The 18,021-nt window shown below is 49.3% G+C and overlaps 1 protein-coding gene across 7 annotated transcripts in view; it reads right to left on the bottom strand.

Annotated features, from left to right (window-relative positions):
• Positions 1-18,021, bottom strand: part of cadps2 (Ca++-dependent secretion activator 2) — a 121,320-nt gene that overhangs the window by 14,867 nt on the left and 88,432 nt on the right. For 2 of the 7 annotated variants that reach the window (XM_086209846.1, XM_086209852.1), the window contains 10 exons: positions 15,935-16,091; positions 12,563-12,704; positions 11,296-11,415; positions 9,117-9,146; positions 7,480-7,635; positions 7,162-7,309; positions 4,564-4,578; positions 3,067-3,141; positions 2,475-2,558; positions 2,272-2,304 (listed from right to left, as the gene is read on the bottom strand). In XM_086209846.1, the coding sequence (XP_086065972.1) occupies positions 2,272-2,304; positions 2,475-2,558; positions 3,067-3,141; positions 4,564-4,578; positions 7,162-7,309; positions 7,480-7,635; positions 9,117-9,146; positions 11,296-11,415; positions 12,563-12,704; positions 15,935-16,091 (960 nt within the window). The remainder of the gene's footprint in view (positions 1-2,271; positions 2,305-2,474; positions 2,559-3,066; positions 3,142-4,563; positions 4,579-7,161; positions 7,310-7,479; positions 7,636-9,116; positions 9,147-11,295; positions 11,416-12,562; positions 12,705-15,934; positions 16,092-18,021) is intronic. The other 5 variants (XM_086209847.1, XM_086209848.1, XM_086209849.1 and 2 more) reach the window with 5 other exon arrangements.

The following is an 18,021-nucleotide window of genomic DNA, read 5'->3' as shown; positions in this document are numbered from 1 at the left end:
TGACGCCAACAGGCGGCCACAAGGTTTCCTTCAGAATAACAGAAATATTTTAAAACACCTCGATTTTTTCCATTCCACTCTGGCATTTTTCGACCTCAAGAACAAAATAATTCTCTCCAGAAGAGCGGCGCTGTTATCAAACCATACGCAGCACCACAATGGTTTTATGCCAATATAGAATTATATTTTATTAAATTTTACACACAAGTCTGGCACCTCCCTCTCCCCGGTCACATGTTCTCTGCTCTGTATTTATCCGTGTGGTTCTCCTGCACGCCTGCTCGCTAACCAACGGCGGTTCTGGTCGGAGCGGTGGGAGGAGACTTTGCTGATGTTCTGCTGCTCTCTGTCTTGTTTGTCACATTGGTTTTTGTGTTTACGTTGTAAAAGGGATCTTTTTTATTGGTTTCAGAGCCTCGCCAGGCTGGAGCGTTCACAGCCATCATTTCCCCTTCAATCAGGCTCGCCATTTTAAATGAAACTGACAGCCATCATCAGAACCTCGGGCGTAAATCCCTGTTGAGGCAGTTTTTGCTCGGTCAAAATGCTGCTTCAACATGTCGCCTCCCTGGTTTTATTGACTCTGATCATTTGAGGAGGCCGCAGAACGGCGGCTTGGAGCAGGCGAAGTAAGGATTATTCCACAGTTACGGAAGCGAGTCTCCCGCCGGCGTGTTGTTGACAAATGCCGGTGTGATGGGTAATAAATGTCAAGGACGAAGTCGAACTTTGAACCCCTGAGAAGTCGCCAGTTGCAACTTCTGACAGCGAAGTGCATCCAGGATGGAGGACAACACTCCCACTGGAGAGGCTGAAACCACGCCGGGGTGGGAAATTCACGGTTCGTGAGAAGATGAGGGGGCGGGGCCATCCAGCCAGGCAGCTCACCCCGCCGCCTCCATCCCACCTGGAAAAGAGGCTTACCTGTGTCAGGTTCCCTCCAGACAAAAGACCAAAAGGCAGAGGTAGCGGTTACATGATAATTTCAGGGGAGGAGGCGGCAGAGGAGGAAGTCTGGACGGGAACCAGAGAGCATGATGGGATAGGTGGGCTGCACCGTGGCGGGCCCCGGATTAAAGAGGTTAGGTGAGGTTGTTACTCAGCTGGTCAATGACTCAGCGTTCTCACGCCTCTGTCTCAGGTGTGCTCAACACAGCACGCAAATTACAGAGGCGGCGGTGAGAAATATTTCTGGAAAAAACAAGATTTACTTCTGAGTCTCGTCGCCTGAGCCGGAGGCGCCGGATCCGCGCCACAGGAGGAGCCAGCAAATGTCATGTATGTGATGTCACACCATCAACATGAAGAGTAGCAACAGGCGCTGTAGCAGAACCTGATGGTGTCACACTGAAGTTGACCTTTGACCTTTTTTGATATTGACTATCACCACTTTGCCGTTCCCCGCCGAGACGTTTGTCTGATTACTGTCAGTCTTCCTGAAGATTTCATCTCCAGAATCCTTCCCTGACTTTTTGTGTGGCGCTGAAACAGGAACAGAACCAAATATCGGCGTTGTTGACGCCACTCAGCAGAGGCCGACAGTGGTCACCATGGGAGGAAACACCGCAGGACCCAAAACAAGCCAGAACCAGGATCTCCAGAACCATCACACGGATGTTGTGCCCCCCCCTAGCTTTTTCTATTTCTGAATGAAAACAGCAGCTTTCTTCTGATCCGTTCGGTTCACTCGCTTTTAAAATGATTCTCAGAAAAGACGGAAAATCAGAAAACGACGAGATCGAACCGTGGATCTGAAGCTTCTCTCCCTTTACACATCGAACGCCACATGAGCTCGCCACTGTAACTCCTCCCCCTAGCCGTGACCTCTGACCTCTGCTCTCGCTCATTAAGTGCTCACTGCCCAAACTGCAAAAACTCCAGAAACCAACTTCACACAGAGACAAAAACAAGAAGCAGCCTGGAGAGGTGGAAGGGAGAGGAAGGAACAAGCACGTTTCCACGTCCTGGCGGGGGGACATTCAGCTGAGGGCGGCGGCGGCGGCAGACGTCCACCCACACGAAAGTGTTTCAGACAAACGAACTTGGAAGATGAAATTCCCCAGAAACACGGATGCAGGCGAGGTGTGGGGTCTCTGGCTTTGAGGCTGCAGATGCAATGAAACATGCGTGTTTCACGCCACGAGGACAAAAAAGCTCAAGCACAAGAGAGTGAGACTCATGAGACGAGCTGATGAACGGGTTTACAGACAGACAGGCAGACAGGCAGGCAGACAGGCTGAATAATAAAAGCAGGCAGATCGACAGACTCACAGGGACCTCCACATACTTGGCAGCTGCTTTCACCTTTTGAAGGGGTGAGAGGAAGGAGAAGAAGAGGAAGAAAAAGAAGAGGAATGACACTGAAGTTCAGCCGGGAGGATTCGGTTTCCAGAAAATAACAGGTTGCCTGCGTGAGCGCTGAAAGAAACCGCCCGGCGTTCCCTGAATCCAGGAACAAAAAGATGGCTACTCACTGTGAAAGAGAGGATGGAGGAGAAGAATGTCCCTTCATCGTATCTGGAGAGTTTGGAGAGGACGCCGTCTAAAACAGCAGCGAACTGCAGACAGGGGGGGGGACATTTACTGTTACCACCTCTCCAAAGGTTCTCCAAAGCACCCGTGCAGCCCTGATGTCATGATTGTTGCCTTTATTTTAATGCGACATTCTCACTCCTTAAAAACACGTCAATAACAGCAGGGTTCATCTGTGACAGCAGTAAAAGGAGAAGAGATTCAAAACATAAAAACTAATTTAACAAAAACTGAAAAAAATCTGGAAAATCTTCCACTTCATAGAAAATAAAAGTGATTTTAACGTGACTTCATCTCCTCAAAATGTGAGCCGACTCAAAACAACAATAAAATAAAAGAAAGGAGACAAAAAATAGCAAACAAAAGACTTTAAAAGAAATAAAAAGGAAGCAATAAACGTCACAACGAAGCGTTTAGTACTGAAGGAAGAGCGCCTCAGTTTTTAGTCAGACACGATTCAGTGAAACGTTCAGCCTCAAGAGTAAATAACGAGGCAACCGAACCTTTGATTGGTGCGAATGAGAGAATCTTTACCTTTGACACCAGAGAAGAAATCATTTCTTTGTAGGCTTCGTCAATTAGGACATCGATTTTGGAGTGGTACTGTTGCTGCGGGGGGGGGCAGAGCAATACTTGATTATTTTTAGAAATGAGACGGAGCACAAAGCCCAAAATGACTCTGATACACAGCAGCTTTGTTTGTGCTGTAAAAGACAGAAGGAAGAACTGACAACACTCGTTATGAACATCTCACACACACACACACACACACACACACACACACACACACACACACACACACACACACACACACACCTCCCAACACGAGGAGGCGTGAAAAACCTTCCCATCCGTGTAAAGCTGCTGAGTTAAGCAGCTAATAGGACCATTATGTGGCTGAATGACATTCCCGTCCACGCTGGAAAAGCGAAGGAATCTGAAGGATACTTTTTTGTGTGTCTCCCGACAATTAGAGCAGCCTTGTATGTCTCTAAAGCACCGGTCCAGCTGCGAGGACCAAAGGCTCACACAAGATTCAATTAATCTGCCATTTCACGTCTGGTTTGGCCCCCCTAAAAACATATTCATGGCACCTTTTCCCTGGCAGGGAGCGAAGGGGGGGCCGGGGCCGGGGCGAGGCTGAATGGCAGCAGCAGCGGGGGAGTTCATCTCTCAACAATGGCCTTTCAGACGCCCTCCAAAGGACACCCAAATTAAAAATTTCAATCAACAAAGCGCACAGATCGCTGACAAATTGCAGGTCCAGGGAGGTTGACGCTCCTAGTCCTAATTTTGCCCCCCCCCCCCAACAAATCCACAAAATGGCAGCTCTCTTTCGGTTCGCCAAACCCAGGGACAACCGAGAATCGGCGACGGCCTTAACAAGATGGCGCCCCGTCCTCTCTATGCCGGGAGGATTAAAATTCAGGTGATTCAGCGAGTCAATTCAACCTGGTTTGAGAGGCCAATCGGTTGGGTTTGGATCAGTGTGTGTGTGTGTGTGTGTGTGTGTGTGTGTGTGTGTGTGCACGCGCTGGAGGCTGCGGTACCACATGTGGTCGTCACATCCCAGCGCTGCTCCCTGATTGGCCTGAGCTTTGATGCTTTTTATCCTCCTGAGAAGTTTTCTCTTGAAATACACAACAAAGAGTTTTCTGGTTGTGACGTCTGAAGCTGAACCGTCCCACCGCCATGCGGCGGTGCTGCCAACACGGAACACATCAGATGTTACGAGGTACCTTCCCCTAAAAGTAACTCGTCCTTTTACAATGTTTCTCTCTGTGGAGAGAAATCAGTGACTGATGACTCCGTCTGAGTGACTTTCCTCACACAGAAGCTCGACTGGACTGAAGCTCAGATATTCGCTCTGGGGCGCCGAGCTTTTCACTGTCAGAACGTCCTAGCCGCCATGTTGTGAACTCACATGTGAAATCAGAAACTCTAAACATTCACTTCACTCATGTAAGGTCTGATACTGCAGGGTGAGGAGGTGTGAGGAGGTGCGGGGGATGAGGAGATGGAGGCACTTACCCACTGTTTGTCACTCTGGGGTTCAAACAATGATGGACACGAGGGACAGAGGAGGACATGAGATGAAGAGACACAGTCAGCCAGCAGAACACAGCAGAGACATGAGAGTTCATGGTCAGACTGGAGGAGAACCCGCGTGCGTCCTCCGACTTCAACATTTGAAGACGCTCACGGTGGAATTAGCTGCTGCGTCCAGCTCTGACTGAACCCTGGCCCGTAGACCTGAACAAGCCCGTCCCCCATCCCGAGTCTGATATCATGACTATTGTCACTAGGATACTGCTGGAAGGATAAAAATCTAAAAATTAAAAATTTCAAAAAGTGTTTTATTCCACTGTGGTTGAGGTCTGGTCGGATTAAAGAAAAGACTCTGAATGTGAGGAATAAAACATGGGTTATTTCTTCTTTTAGGTGACTTGTGTTGCCATGGTTACATTGCCAAAGTGTTGGAAAGGTCTAAAACACTCCGTAAGAGGACACGGAGAAAAGTCTGGACTTAATTTTTTTGTTAATCGTGTGAATAGAAACGAGGGTTCTGCCTCCAGCAGTCCTGCAGCGTCACGCTTCCACGGCTGGAGACGTTTGATTGGCTGGAACAAAAACAACATGAATCATGACGCATCAAGTGTCGCATAAACACTTTTGTCCGTAAACTGTCAAACATCCTTTAATGAGTGAAGGCCCCCCCCCCCACACACACACACACACTCTCTCTCTCTCGGGGACAAATCTCTCCACAAGAGGTCTCCTCATCAAGGTCGTTTGGTCCGTGTGGGTTTTATTCAGCTGAAGGCGTTTGTGGGTCTGAGGTGGCGTTTATTTCAGTTCAATCATGGATAAACGTAGGATTCTGCATCAGCTGTGGCATCAAATGGCGTATTGTGACTTCTCGTTTTCTCTGATTTTCAACATGCTGAATGAAAGTATGCCAAAGTGGGAGGGGCGTGGTTAGAGCGGCGGATGCTGAAGGTTCAGCAAACGGTGTGTTTAGCTCTCTGTCAGGACCGCCAGCGGCCAAGGGTTTGGCTCTCGGCGGTGCCAAGGCTGCCACCTCACACACACTTCCATTTACGTGCTGGTGCGAAGCGTTTGTATGCTGCAGGTTTGCGGGAGGCAGCCATGTTTCAGTGGCAGCTGTGACCAGCGGCGTGAGAACAAGACAAACCAGGGTTTTTCTCTCAATCCTGTTTTAATCTGCGATGGTTTTTAAGGTTTTTCTGCTTAAATCGTCACGACGCCGCTGCTCATTCACCAAGTCAGAGGTTCTGACATGCAAGGTGCCAGTCTGCTTATTTGGAACGTTCCGGGTCTCACTGAAGGACACGTGGACGGCCGACTGTTCCTCTACAGCTTCCACCATGTTGATGAAGCTCCTCAAACCTGGAAGTAAGTTGTTGGTTGATGGTTCCCAGCAGCTGGAGATACCAGCAGGTTCAGGTCTACATCAGATCCACCAGTAAACACCAGACTGGTGGATGGTGGAGGTTCAGTTCTACATCAGATCCACCAGTAAACACCAGACTGGTGGATGTTGGAGGTTCAGTTCTACATCAGATCCACCAGTAAACACCAGACTGGTGGATGGTGGAGGTTCAGTTCTACATCAGATCCACCAGTAAACACCAGACTGGTGGATGTTGGAGGTTCAGTTCTACATCAGATCCACCAGTAAACACCAGACCGGTGGATGTTGGAGGTTCAGTTCTACATCAGATCCACCAGTAAACACCAGACTGGTGGATGGTGGAGGTTCAGTTCTACATCAGATCCACCAGTAAACACCAGACCGGTGGATGGTGGAGGTTCAGTTCTACATCAGATCCACCAGTGAACCCCAGACCGGTGGATGGTGGAGGTTCAGTTCTACATCAGATCCACCAGTAAACACCAGACCGGGGGATGGTGGAGGTTCAGTTCTACATCAGATCCACCAGTAACACCAGACTGGTGAATGTTGGAGGTTCAGTTCTACATCAGATCCACCAGTAAACACCAGACCGGGGGATGGTGGAGGTTCAGTTCTACATCAGATCCACCAGTAACACCAGACCGGTGGATGGTGGAGGTTCAGTTCTACATCAGATCCACCAGTAAACACCAGACCGGTGGATGTTGGAGGTTCAGTTCTACATCAGATCCACCAGTAAACACCAGACTGGTGGATGGTGGAGGTTCAGTTCTACATCAGATCCACCAGTAAACACCAGACTGGTGGATGGTGGAGTGGTGGAGTCTTAAAAACCTGGGTTGCTAACAAGAGTCTAGAGGAGCCTACAGAGGTCATGGAGGTCATTAAAGGTCATCACAAACACAAGAAGCCTGAAGCTCAATGGTGGTGACCTTGACGTCATGTGACCCTGGTGTGGCTCCTTCATAGTCAAAGCCCCCACTTTTATGGAACTATAAGTTTGTTCATGTGTCCATGTGTTTTCTTTTTTCAGGTTTTGTAGTTAAAGGTTCAAAGACGCGCCAATAAAAACCAAAACAACATGCAGCAGGAGCTTGAATGACGAGATGATTGACAGCCATCATTAAATATGAACATGAAACCTGAAATCTCAGGATTTATGGAGTATTGGGGGGGGGGGGGGCGTGTACCTCCTGGCCGGTGTCCAGCACACAGAGTTTGGTGCACTGCTTCTTGGCGTCCATCAGCAGGTTGAACATGGTGCAGACCGACAGCGGAACCCGGAACTCCGTTGACTTACTGGCTTTCTGCATTTTGGCTTCAAATGCAGATTTTGTTCTGAGGAACAAAACAAGAGAGGTTTTTAGGGCCGTGGTTCTCTGCTCTCTAGAACTGAGAACTCTTAACTGAGAGGCTCAGAACTTCCTGCTCTGCGTGGTTTCGGTACTGCAGATCACAAGGCTACAGACACGCAGACGTAGAGATGAGGAGGGAAGCAGCAGTCCCACCTCCTGACGCAGGCCTCCATCATGTCGCTGGCCATCAGTTTGAGTCTCTGCTCCAGATGTTTGGCGAACTCGGGCTCTGGCCAGTGGAGGTCCAGCACGAACATCTGCAGAGCATTCAGCTTCCAGAACAAATCCTCCGAGGTGGCCGAGCCGTTACTGCAGAGAGGACGAGGGCGGATGAACACACACTCTCACATCCACCTCTTCTGCCAGCGCTTCCTCTCACAGAGTCCTGGACCTGGACGCCGGTTTGACTGCTCAGAGAGGCTCCAGTCAACCAAACGGTTTAAGGTTTTTGGTTTGAGGGGGGAGAGACTTTGACTGTATTTCAGGAAGTCACACATCCCTTGTTAGCTGCCTATGCTAAGGTAGCCTGCCTGAGTTAAGCTAGCATGACGAGGTCGTGACCTGCTGTCGAAACTCCAGAACACGATTCAGCCAGAATGAGCCGCTCACGGGAGTTCTATCAAGTCTAGAATGTTGGAGTTTCATCAGAAACAAAGCCGGCGTGTTTCCTCAACAGGTTTTGGCGGTTCTGGTGCAGCGCTGACTGGCTCCACTCAGTGAACACATCACCAGGCTGAGACAGATGGACTCGTCCCCGCCTTCTCCCCTGTGCACAGGTTACACAGCAACACATGGCAACGCTCGCCGCCACCGACATCCAAGTGTACAGCGCCCGGCTAGAATGACAGCCACGGGAGGATGGAGGAGGACGGTGGGGGTGGGGGTTAAAACAAGCGCCACTCACTCACTTTTCTCACTTCGCCTTTAAAAGACTGTTACCTTAACAAGTGGCACACAGGAATAAACGCTTTGGGCTGAGTGCGCGGCGCAATTAAATGCTGGGTGGCTATCCCCCTCATGTCTAATTAGCCGGGCTCTTCACTGAACACGCTCTGCCCTCGTCCCCGGGGAACGGGACGATCCCACTCGCCCGTCTGTGCTCGCTAATGAAGTGCCAGCTTTTTTTTTTCTCCCTTCCCTCTCTCCACTTTTCCATTGGATCGCGGCGGGCCGAGCGAAGTGAGGTGGAAGAACAGTGAAGTCGATGTTGTGGGAAAGGCTGGGGGTGTCAGCATGAGGAGCCTTTTTAAGAAGCGCACCCTCCACCAGCCTCCCGAGACCCCCACCCCCCGCATGCCCTCCGAGACTGCCAGCCCTGCTGCAGACGAACAGAAAACACAAAAATGTTGCTAGAATGTTCAAAAGAGCAGGTGAGCTCAAAAACTCCTCTCAGCTGAACGCGCCGCCGCACGTGATTGAATTATCGATGAATCTCACGATGGAGCTCATCAGCTTCAGCCTGAACGAGCCAACGCCGGCCCCTCGTCTCTGCTCCTCAGGAACAGGAAACGAGAGAATTACCTTCAGTTGGACAAGTTGTAAATGTGCTCGTTGTAGCAGCTCCTGTCAGACACGTTGCTGCTGTCTGGAGACGAAGTTCAGGAGTAACCGTGACGACGGCGGCATTCAAATGTTGCCAAATGTTTTCTAATATCAAGCTTCAAAGCACGTTTGGTTTAGAGCGACGAAGACGGCAGCTGAGTTCATCAGTTTCATCTCTGCAGGTGAAGAAGGGCAGGCTGGACATTCAAAGCTTTCACACCAGAAACCCAGAAAATCTCTCCACTTACAAGAAGTCAGGTAGATTTAATCCATGTAGGCTGCAACAGAGAATCATGTTGACGGGTCATTATACATCGTGAGCAGCACGCACACCACACAAAACACCACACGGAACACCACACGGAACCACACGGAACACAAACCACACAAAACAAGTCACTGAGGACATGCAGGGTCAATAAGGAGTCACAGGAACAATTTGAAATGCCTGGCCTGGAATTAATAGAGCAAAGACCAGGACTGAGCAAAGACCAGGACTGAGCACAGACCAGGACTGAGCACAGACCTGGACTGAGCAGCATGATAAAGGTCCTGTGGATCCCAGAAAAGGTTAAAAACTGGACCAGCAGCTGACAGAAACCCAAACATCCGATCCATCAAGACCAAAAACCTCTGAACTCATCAATCACTCTCCTTACCGGAGTGATGGAGTCAGAAATGAGGTGTGTTTGTAGTCCAACAGGAAGTGATGAGTCAGGGATGAGGTGTGTTTGTAGTCCAACAGGAAGTGATGAGTCAGGGATGAGGTGTGTTTGTAGTCCAACAGGAAGTGATGAGTCAGGGATGAGGTGTGTTTGTAGTCCAACAGGAAGTGATGAGTCAGGGATGAGGTGTGTTTGTAGTCCAACAGGAAGTGATGTGTCAGTGATGAGGTGTGTTTGTAGTCCAACAGGAAGTGATGAGTCAGGGATGAGGTGTGTTTGTAGTCCAACCGGAAGTGATGTGTCAGGGATGAGGTGTGTTTGTAGTCCAACAGGAAGTGATGAGTCAGGGATGAGGTGTGTTTGTAGTCCAACAGGAAGTGATGTGTCAGTGATGAGGTGTGTTTGTAGTCCAACAGGAAGTGATGAGTCAGGGATGAGGTGTGTTTGTAGTCCAACCGGAAGTGATGTGTCAGGGATGAGGTGTGTTTGTAGTCCAACAGGAAGTGATGAGTCAGGGATGAGGTGTGTTTGTAGTCCAACAGGAAGTGATGTGTCAGTGATGAGGTGTGTTTGTAGTCCAACAGGAAGTGATGAGTCAGGGATGAGGTGTGTTTGTAGTCCAACAGAAAGTGATGTGTCAGGGATGAGGTGTGTTTGTAGTCTAACAGGAAGTGATGTGTCAGGGATGAGGTGTGTTTGTAGTCCAACAGAAAGTGATGTGTCAGGGATGAGGTGTGTTTGTAGTCTAACAGGAAGTGATGTGTCAGGGATGAGGTGTGTTTGTAGTCCAACAGGAAGTGATGTGTCAGGGATGAGGTGTGTTTGTAGTCCAACAGGAAGTGATGTGTCAGGGATGAGGTGTGTTTGTAGTCCAACAGGAAGTGATGTGTCAGGGATGAGGCGTGTTTGTAGTCCAACAGGAAGTGATGTGTCAGGGATGAGGTGTGTTTGTAGTCCAACAGGAAGTGATGTGTCAGGGATTACACCATGGACACATGACTTCAAGGACTTGTTTCCTACACGAACCCCCATTTTCTTTCTATCATTTGACAATCAACTAATCAATAACTGGTAAAGGCATGAAAAAAACCCTGGACCTGAGTCTGGTCTGGGGAGCTCCATGAACATCTGGCCAACATGCAGACAGACTTCACAACATGTAGGACAACCAGAGGTCAACTGGAGGTCTTCAGCCAGGTTAGACCCCATCATGGCTGTAGCCCCTCCCACCATGATTATGACTGGACAGAATTCATGGGGGGGGGGGGGGGGGGCACATGTAAGATACAACCTTGCTAACATGGCTATAGGGTTTTGTGTGCTGCTTGATGATGTCACTTGTCATGTTTCCATAAAATGTCGAGCGAATTTTAAGCAAAATGTAGAAAAGCTGCAAAGGTGGAAATGCAGCATTTCCATCGAGAGGAGCGAATAAAGCAGGTTGTGTAGCTCATATTTCCCTCAGAAGGTGGCGGCGTTAGGCCGCGTTACGATGGCGGTAACAGGCGGTGAAGAGAAACAAAAACAAACTGGAGGAATTACGACCAAGCAGGCTCCAGCTGGTACCGGACATGTTGCTGCTTCTCTGGAGGCGAAGACAAATTTTGGGAACAACCAGGAAGACGAAGTCAGACTCACGGCGTCTGATTAATCTGAGTTAAGTGTTTCTCGGTTCTATGGTTCTCCAGTCCCCAGGGATGGTGTGAGACGCTCCCTCTTCTCTGAAGACCTCCAGTGTAAACCTCAGCCCCCCCATACATACGTGTTGTCACACAGCGGCCCCATCCAGGCCGGCGCAGAGAAGCTGGGCATCTGTGGCAGTGTGAGAGGAAGGCTGGGCACTTTAGGAAGAGGAACGCTGGCTAGATTGTTCGTTAATGACCTGACGGGTCGGAGTGAGCGGCGTGGTCAACCAATGTGGGCGGGTAACAGAATCACAAACAAGGAGAAAGAGAAGAGATAGTCACTCAAACACTCAAACACTCACACACGCACACACACACACGCACACGCGCGCCAGAATAGCAACATAATGACAGCCACTTGTTCCGACTGCAGTAACTAATGAATAGCAAACACCAATAAAAGACAGAAAAGTCACTGCTTACTTCTATTCACTGGAGGTGCTTTTTGTTCAAGAGTCTAGCTCTCCCTCCATTGTCCCTGCCTGCAGCGTGTCCTTGCCGTGTGTGGTGTGCATTCAGCCCCGTCTGCTTTTGTTCCTGCGCTGCTCTGAGCAACCTCATATTTGTTCCGTTGCCTCATCTTGGATTGTTTCTGCAGCAGCGATGGTCCCACTTCAGCAAACCATCGCTGCTAATTGTAAACAGACCGTAATGAGGACAATGAGGGACGGTTTTTGCTCGTCAAGGAACCACTGGTCCCCTCAGAGGACGCCAGGCGAATTCTATCAGATAAAGCGGGTTTCAGCCACGTGATGGGTGAGAAATGTCCAATTTTCCACAAATACGTTTCCGAACAAAAGCAGCGCATCTTAAGATGAGACGTTTCTGTAGTCCAGCACAATCTCACTGGATCTCAAACCAAAACGACGCTTGATCCAAAGAAAACAAGAGCAGCGGGATCCCCGTACGGGATCTGGGAGAGATGGATAGCTGTTCAGGAGATTCAGAACCAGGATCGATACGAATGTTGGGATTCTGACATAAAGCCCCTCGCTGTGTGCAGTACCACAAGTGAGCATCAGAGGGCGCATCCCCCCGGGCAGCTCCATGTTGGTCTGTGCAGTGCAGCTGAACGAGAGAACACTCAGGAAGCAGCGCTCTCACTCCTGAAGTTCTTGGTTGGATCAATCACTCTCATAGGCGGTCAATATTCCAACGGCCTCACGTCAAATGGAGGTCCACACCCCGGCGTAGCAGGCGGACGTTAGCATCTTAAATGCTCGTTGTTACCTGGTCGTTAGGATTCATCCTTTTGCCTCATGTGCATGAGTTGACTCTGACCACACTCTGACCCTCTGTCTGTCTGTCTGTCTGTCCGTCTATCTGTCTGTCTGTGAGCCTTACTTGACGGACTGCCAGGTCTCCTGCTCGAAGCCCCGGTGGATGGACTGGGCGATGGACGACTCCATCAGGTCGATATAGCGAACCACCAAGGGGACGAACAGGTCCTGCAGGTGTTTGTGGAAAGCGCCGTTGCACAGGTGAGCTGTGGAGGGCGGGGCCAAAGGACACTGAATAACCATACAGACCCTGAAAATTAAAACAAACTTGAATACGCATTCATCTCTCAATACATGGACGACCAACAAGTTATATAATAATATAATACTGGAGTATTTGGAGGATCAAACCAGGATCTGACGGACACAAGAAACTACAAATCCATCTCGAGCGAAGCTGATCCTCGCGCTCATCGAAGGTGTGACTTCACGGGTGTTCCTGACCCCCCCCCCCCAGTTGTGAGTCGCAGGTTGTCAAACAGAGAGATAAATTATCAGTGACAGTAACAGTGCAGAGCGACAGGAGCGCTGGGTGGTGAGAAGCAAGCAGGCTGGTCTCTCAGGACTTCATTAGTTTTAATTCGTCTCGCTCTGCTCCGTCATGAGTAACACTTGCCTTTTAGCCCTCTGGAGAGAGGAATCCGCCTCCCTCGCAACCGCTCGCCTGCACACTCTGACAAACAAGTGAGCATTTAAGTAATCTGCAGAACAACCGAGAGATAATAGACTCATTGAAAAGAACCCAGCCTTCGCAGAGCTGATGAGGCGTCACCTGAGATCAGCCGTCCAGCGAGTTTAAATATCCAAAAGACTTTCAGAGCAAATAGAAAAGCCGAGCTTTGTTCAGCTTTGATGGCTGGGAGGCAACTTCATTTCCCCCCCGAGTCTTTTTGACTTCTGCGTCTGATCTGATTTGAACTCAAACCAACTTTTGACACGATTATCAAAGCGGTAAAGAACTCATTCCTACAACGAGTCGGAGCTATGATTTCGCTCTCTGGGCTTCGCCGCCCTCTCTTGCCTCATTACACTGCAATTCAACGAGGCTAATGTTGTGACACTTGGAATAATTACGGCGCTGACGGAGGACGATAATTAGAAAATTATAAAAGATATGAGACACACACAAAAAAAGAAGATTTGTGGATTCGCCACATAATCAAGCACTCAGTTTTTTTGTTCAGAAACTGCCCTTGGGCTGTCTGTCTATCTGCCGGCGTGTCTGTTACTGTATTGGAGGTACTTTGGCATCGCCCGTGTTAAATAAAGCCTCGCATCTCGCCAAATCTCTGCTGGCGCGGAGACAAAGCCTGAGCGCCGACGAAGGGCTGAGGGAGAGGAAACAATGAGCCGGGACTTCCCTGCTGCAGCGGCGCAAGGCAGCATCTGAAATCTGTCTGTCACTCATCTGCCCGCGAGGTGACGCACACATCTGGCTGAGATTTGGTTTCTCTGAGTTGTGACATCAGCAGTGCCAGGATGTTCTGAAGGCTCCGGTTCAGCATTTCTGCCATAACAAAACATTTTAATATCCAAACAAACGTGGAGGTGTGGATGTGACATCGTGCCTCTGTGTGCTTCAACCACGGCCAGGGCGTGAAAAGTTTAGGGTGTTGGTGTGGACATGAACCAGTTGACGTAAACTTGCTCTTCCATCAGACTGAACTTTTGGAGAAGACCTCATCTCTCAGATCAGCTGATCAACTTCCTCCTCTAAGAGTTTACCTTTCAAAGTGAGTCAGAAAGTGACGACAGGTGAGCGTCACCCACTGCTACCTGCTCACAGGTGGACAGGTCAGCTGATGCCGAGCCCCCACAGTGTTCTGTGCCTCGATGCGACTCGTTTTAATTACCTGAGGTGTCATTAACCGTCTCTCTTAACAAGCTTTGTTGCCTTTAGCTTAAGTGGTGTTAATTAGCGCCTGGCCAATTAGCGCGTGGTTGCAATTCCTGCAGAAGAGTTGCAGTTTTTTGAGACTTGAAAGCGAAGGTCAGGTTGTGAGGAGAGTAATTATAGAAATCAAGACGCATCAGTGGGAGCATCGACGGCGCGGTGGGCTGCTGGCGCGTGGAGCCCTCAGCAGGTGACTCACTGGTCACTGCAACACATCTCCTCTCATTTTAAGGCGTAAAATGTTTCCTGCTCAAGACGAAGAAATTCCAGCAGCAGGATTCATCCCACCTGAGCGAGAGCTTCGTCTCTCTTCACCAGAGATAAACTCCTCCTGACTGACGGCCATGTTTCTACAACATCTCTAGGGCCACATCTAACGCCTGGAACACGCCGGCGCCACCTACAGTCATCACTGGAATCGACTGGAGCGGTCCTGAAAGGTCTAAAACGACAGAAACTCCGGAGGAACGGCTCTGTTTGTGCTGGCAGAACAAATGGAACCACTGCAACCCTCTGAGCCCGGTTCTGATCGAAACCACAATATTTCAAAACCGTCTCAGTCACTCAGCTTGATGACTTTATACTAAAATACGGTTTCAATGTATTCCGTCGGCTCATGAAGAAACTTCCAGATCAAAATAGTAGCAGCCCCCCCCCCCCCCCACACACACACACACTCTTTTTGGCAAATGTTGAGTGTGCAACACCCATCGATGTTTTGCAGAACACTGACAAACACCTCACTTTAGAGACGGAGGTACTCGAGGGTGCCAACGTAAAAGAGCATCCCGACGCCTCCCACCACCCTCGAGTACAGCGATATCAACAGTGATGATGTCATCAGGTCCAGCAGCCGCAGGCACAAACCACACTGAGACGTAGCGTGAAAGTGTCTGCTGAACAAATCCAGCACCCGATGAGTGAACCTGCTCTTTCCCTCGTTAACTCCAGAACACGAACTATCCCAGGGTGAGTGTGTGTGTCTGTGTTTGTGTGTGTGAGTGTGTGTGTGAGTGACAGCCAGCAGAGCTCTGGCTGCCTCGCTGCATCTTAAAAACTCCCCCAGACTCTGGGACGGGACATCTTTGTCTTAAATCAACAACCTTGAATGTTTTCTGCGTGCAGACAAATGGAGACCTGAAGATGAATCGGAGGGTTTCGTCTACGAGGTTCTGGCTCACTTAACTTCCCTGTTACAATCAAGCCTGAAAGTGGGGGGACAAAATGTCCTGTTCTCCTGCTCTGGTTCCAGTAACTGAGACCTTTAGCCCTCTGCTAGCTAGACTTTGGAACAACGGTCGAATTGTGAAGCTCAACTAGAACTTTGCAGTGTTGTCAGACCAAAAGAATCAAATCCTGATAGTCAAACTGGTCGTTGTGTGTTCCACTCAGGAACGTTCACAAAAAAGCTCACCTTTGAGGGAGTCATATCTGCCTTCCTCACACACTGCTGCTGAAGACAGGTGAGCTTCACCAAGTGTGTGTGTGTGTGTGTGTGTGTGTGTGTGTGCGTGTGTGTTTGGACTCCCAACTCCGACTCACGGTCAGTTCGGAGGAAGTTGTTGAGGAGCTGGAATAGCGGGAAGCTGTTCCAGGAGTCGACGGGCTGGACCTGCAGAGCGGCATCCATGTCGGCTCTGTACAGAGACAGAAACATCTCGGCGTGTTCGGCCATCAGCTCCGGCCACCAAGAGAACGCCTGAGGAAGACGGAGAGGAAGTGACGTCAGGGAGCAAAGGGAACACGTCTGATCCCTCTCTGGTGTCTGCAGGTGAAACCTGAAGTTTTTTTTATTTCACACCGTCTTTTATTCTTGGAAATGGCTTTTAAATTCATATTATAATTAAGCACTTTTTGGGGTTTAGGATCAAGTCTGAGATCACGGCTCGGTGTAAAGTTTGGCTGCCGAAAATTAAAGTTAAGGGACAATCATGGCTATCAAAATTCAGTCTTGACTCACAGCTGAAGGTGCAACTCCAGACAGGAATCAAGATCAACACATCTCAGTGTCCACCTGGGATCCACTCCTCCAGTGGGGTCCCACAAATCAGGTTCAGATTCCAATCAGGGACAACTGATGATGACAACTGAGTGGGCAGAGAACGGCTCCAGGTGGCACTGCTGCTATTTTAATAATCTACAGAAGGCGGCGGGTACGAACACAAAGCAACAAACTCTAAACTTGATTGAGGGCCAAGATGGCGGAGGAGGATTTTCTGTGATTTCTGAGGCCAGCGATGGAATAAGTCGCTCCTTTCGTCAAACACGAGACCGAACAAAAGCTGCTTTGGAGACTCTGAGCAGAAGAATGAAGGTCTCTTGACTCTATGTATTCTTTTCTCTCAAGTTCTTCAGAAGTGTTTTTAGTCAAATATAAAGCAACATCTGACCTCCTCCTTCTTTCTAAGAACCTTGAGAAAGCAGCTGCTGAACGGTTCTAACTTTCCACACAGCAGCAGTTCAGTTGGAGTCCATCGTGGCGCCGAGGCAGCCAACGTCTCAACTGCATCACTAAAATGATGTTGGCTGAATTTCGGGTCTGGACTTGACACCACCAACCAACGTTCTCTTACAGAGATCGGAACATTTAATGGGCATCAAAGGAACCACGCTGAGTTGCCTTAGTCCCATTTATTCATGTTCTGGGCGTGTCAAGGCTTGTCCAGGAGTTCCACCAGGTCCTGTACTTGGACTGCTGTTTATGAAACACTCCATGAACCTCCTCTCGTTATGCAGTCGGTGCCTGATTATACTTGTCGGCATTCATCAGTTCACCTCTGGCGTTGCCCTGACGACCTCCTGAGGCTCGTCGCTAGTCTGCTTCATATCCAGAATAAACCTGATGTTGGTTCCGTATCCTTGAGAATGCGGAGGTGCCAGACAAAGAGTTCTGACTGGTTCCACATTCTGATTCGTGGCGATTCACCGTAACGTCAACACTCATTACGGCTTATTGATTATCAATCTGCTTTATGGGTCAAAACGGTCATCACTGAATTTTAGTGCAGGGAAGCGACATTGACCCTCACAGACCGACAGCTTCTGTGTGCCACTTAGAACCTGCGCGACTTCATCAGTGTCAGAATATGAAAATGTCAGAGCGTCCAATTCACGCTTGTAAATTTCCTGATGAGCAAAACATCTTGATCTGATGAAGAGCGACGTGACCTGCTGACAGCCTCAGAAATCTTAACAGGGTTGGATGTAAGATATCTCTGTGACTGTTAGCTGCTTTTAAACTGTAACAGAAGGAGAATAAGCGCCGCGCTACCGTTGTGAATCTACCTGTTGATTCATTAATGGAAATATCTTCAGTCTAAAGAGCATCCGGGCTGTGTGGCTCTCCAGCTGATGGAGGTCAGCCTGCTCAGGTGACCGATGCTATTGAAGACCAAAGGACCTCTGAGAGAAATGTGCAACCAGCCTTGAATCGCGGCGATGCGCTCAGGTTTGTATTTGTGTATAAGCGAGGAAGAAGAGGCAGAAATGTCAGATGAGGAGCAGCTCTGACTCGTGGCCTTGCGGGACGAATCATCGGGCCTTGAAAATGTGCCTTTTCAGTTTCCTGCTACTGACAAAAACCGCATTAAACAAGCCTGGCATTCACTCGCCGCTTTAAAGTCTTTCAT

The sequence above is a fragment of the Aulostomus chinensis genome, chromosome 7, assembly GCF_037954235.1.
Source record: "Aulostomus chinensis isolate RoL2024-O1b breed Wild chromosome 7, RoL_Achi_v1.0, whole genome shotgun sequence".
Taxonomy (NCBI): domain Eukaryota; kingdom Metazoa; phylum Chordata; class Actinopteri; order Syngnathiformes; family Aulostomidae; genus Aulostomus; species Aulostomus chinensis.
This window is presented reverse-complemented; position numbering and strand designations above follow the sequence as displayed.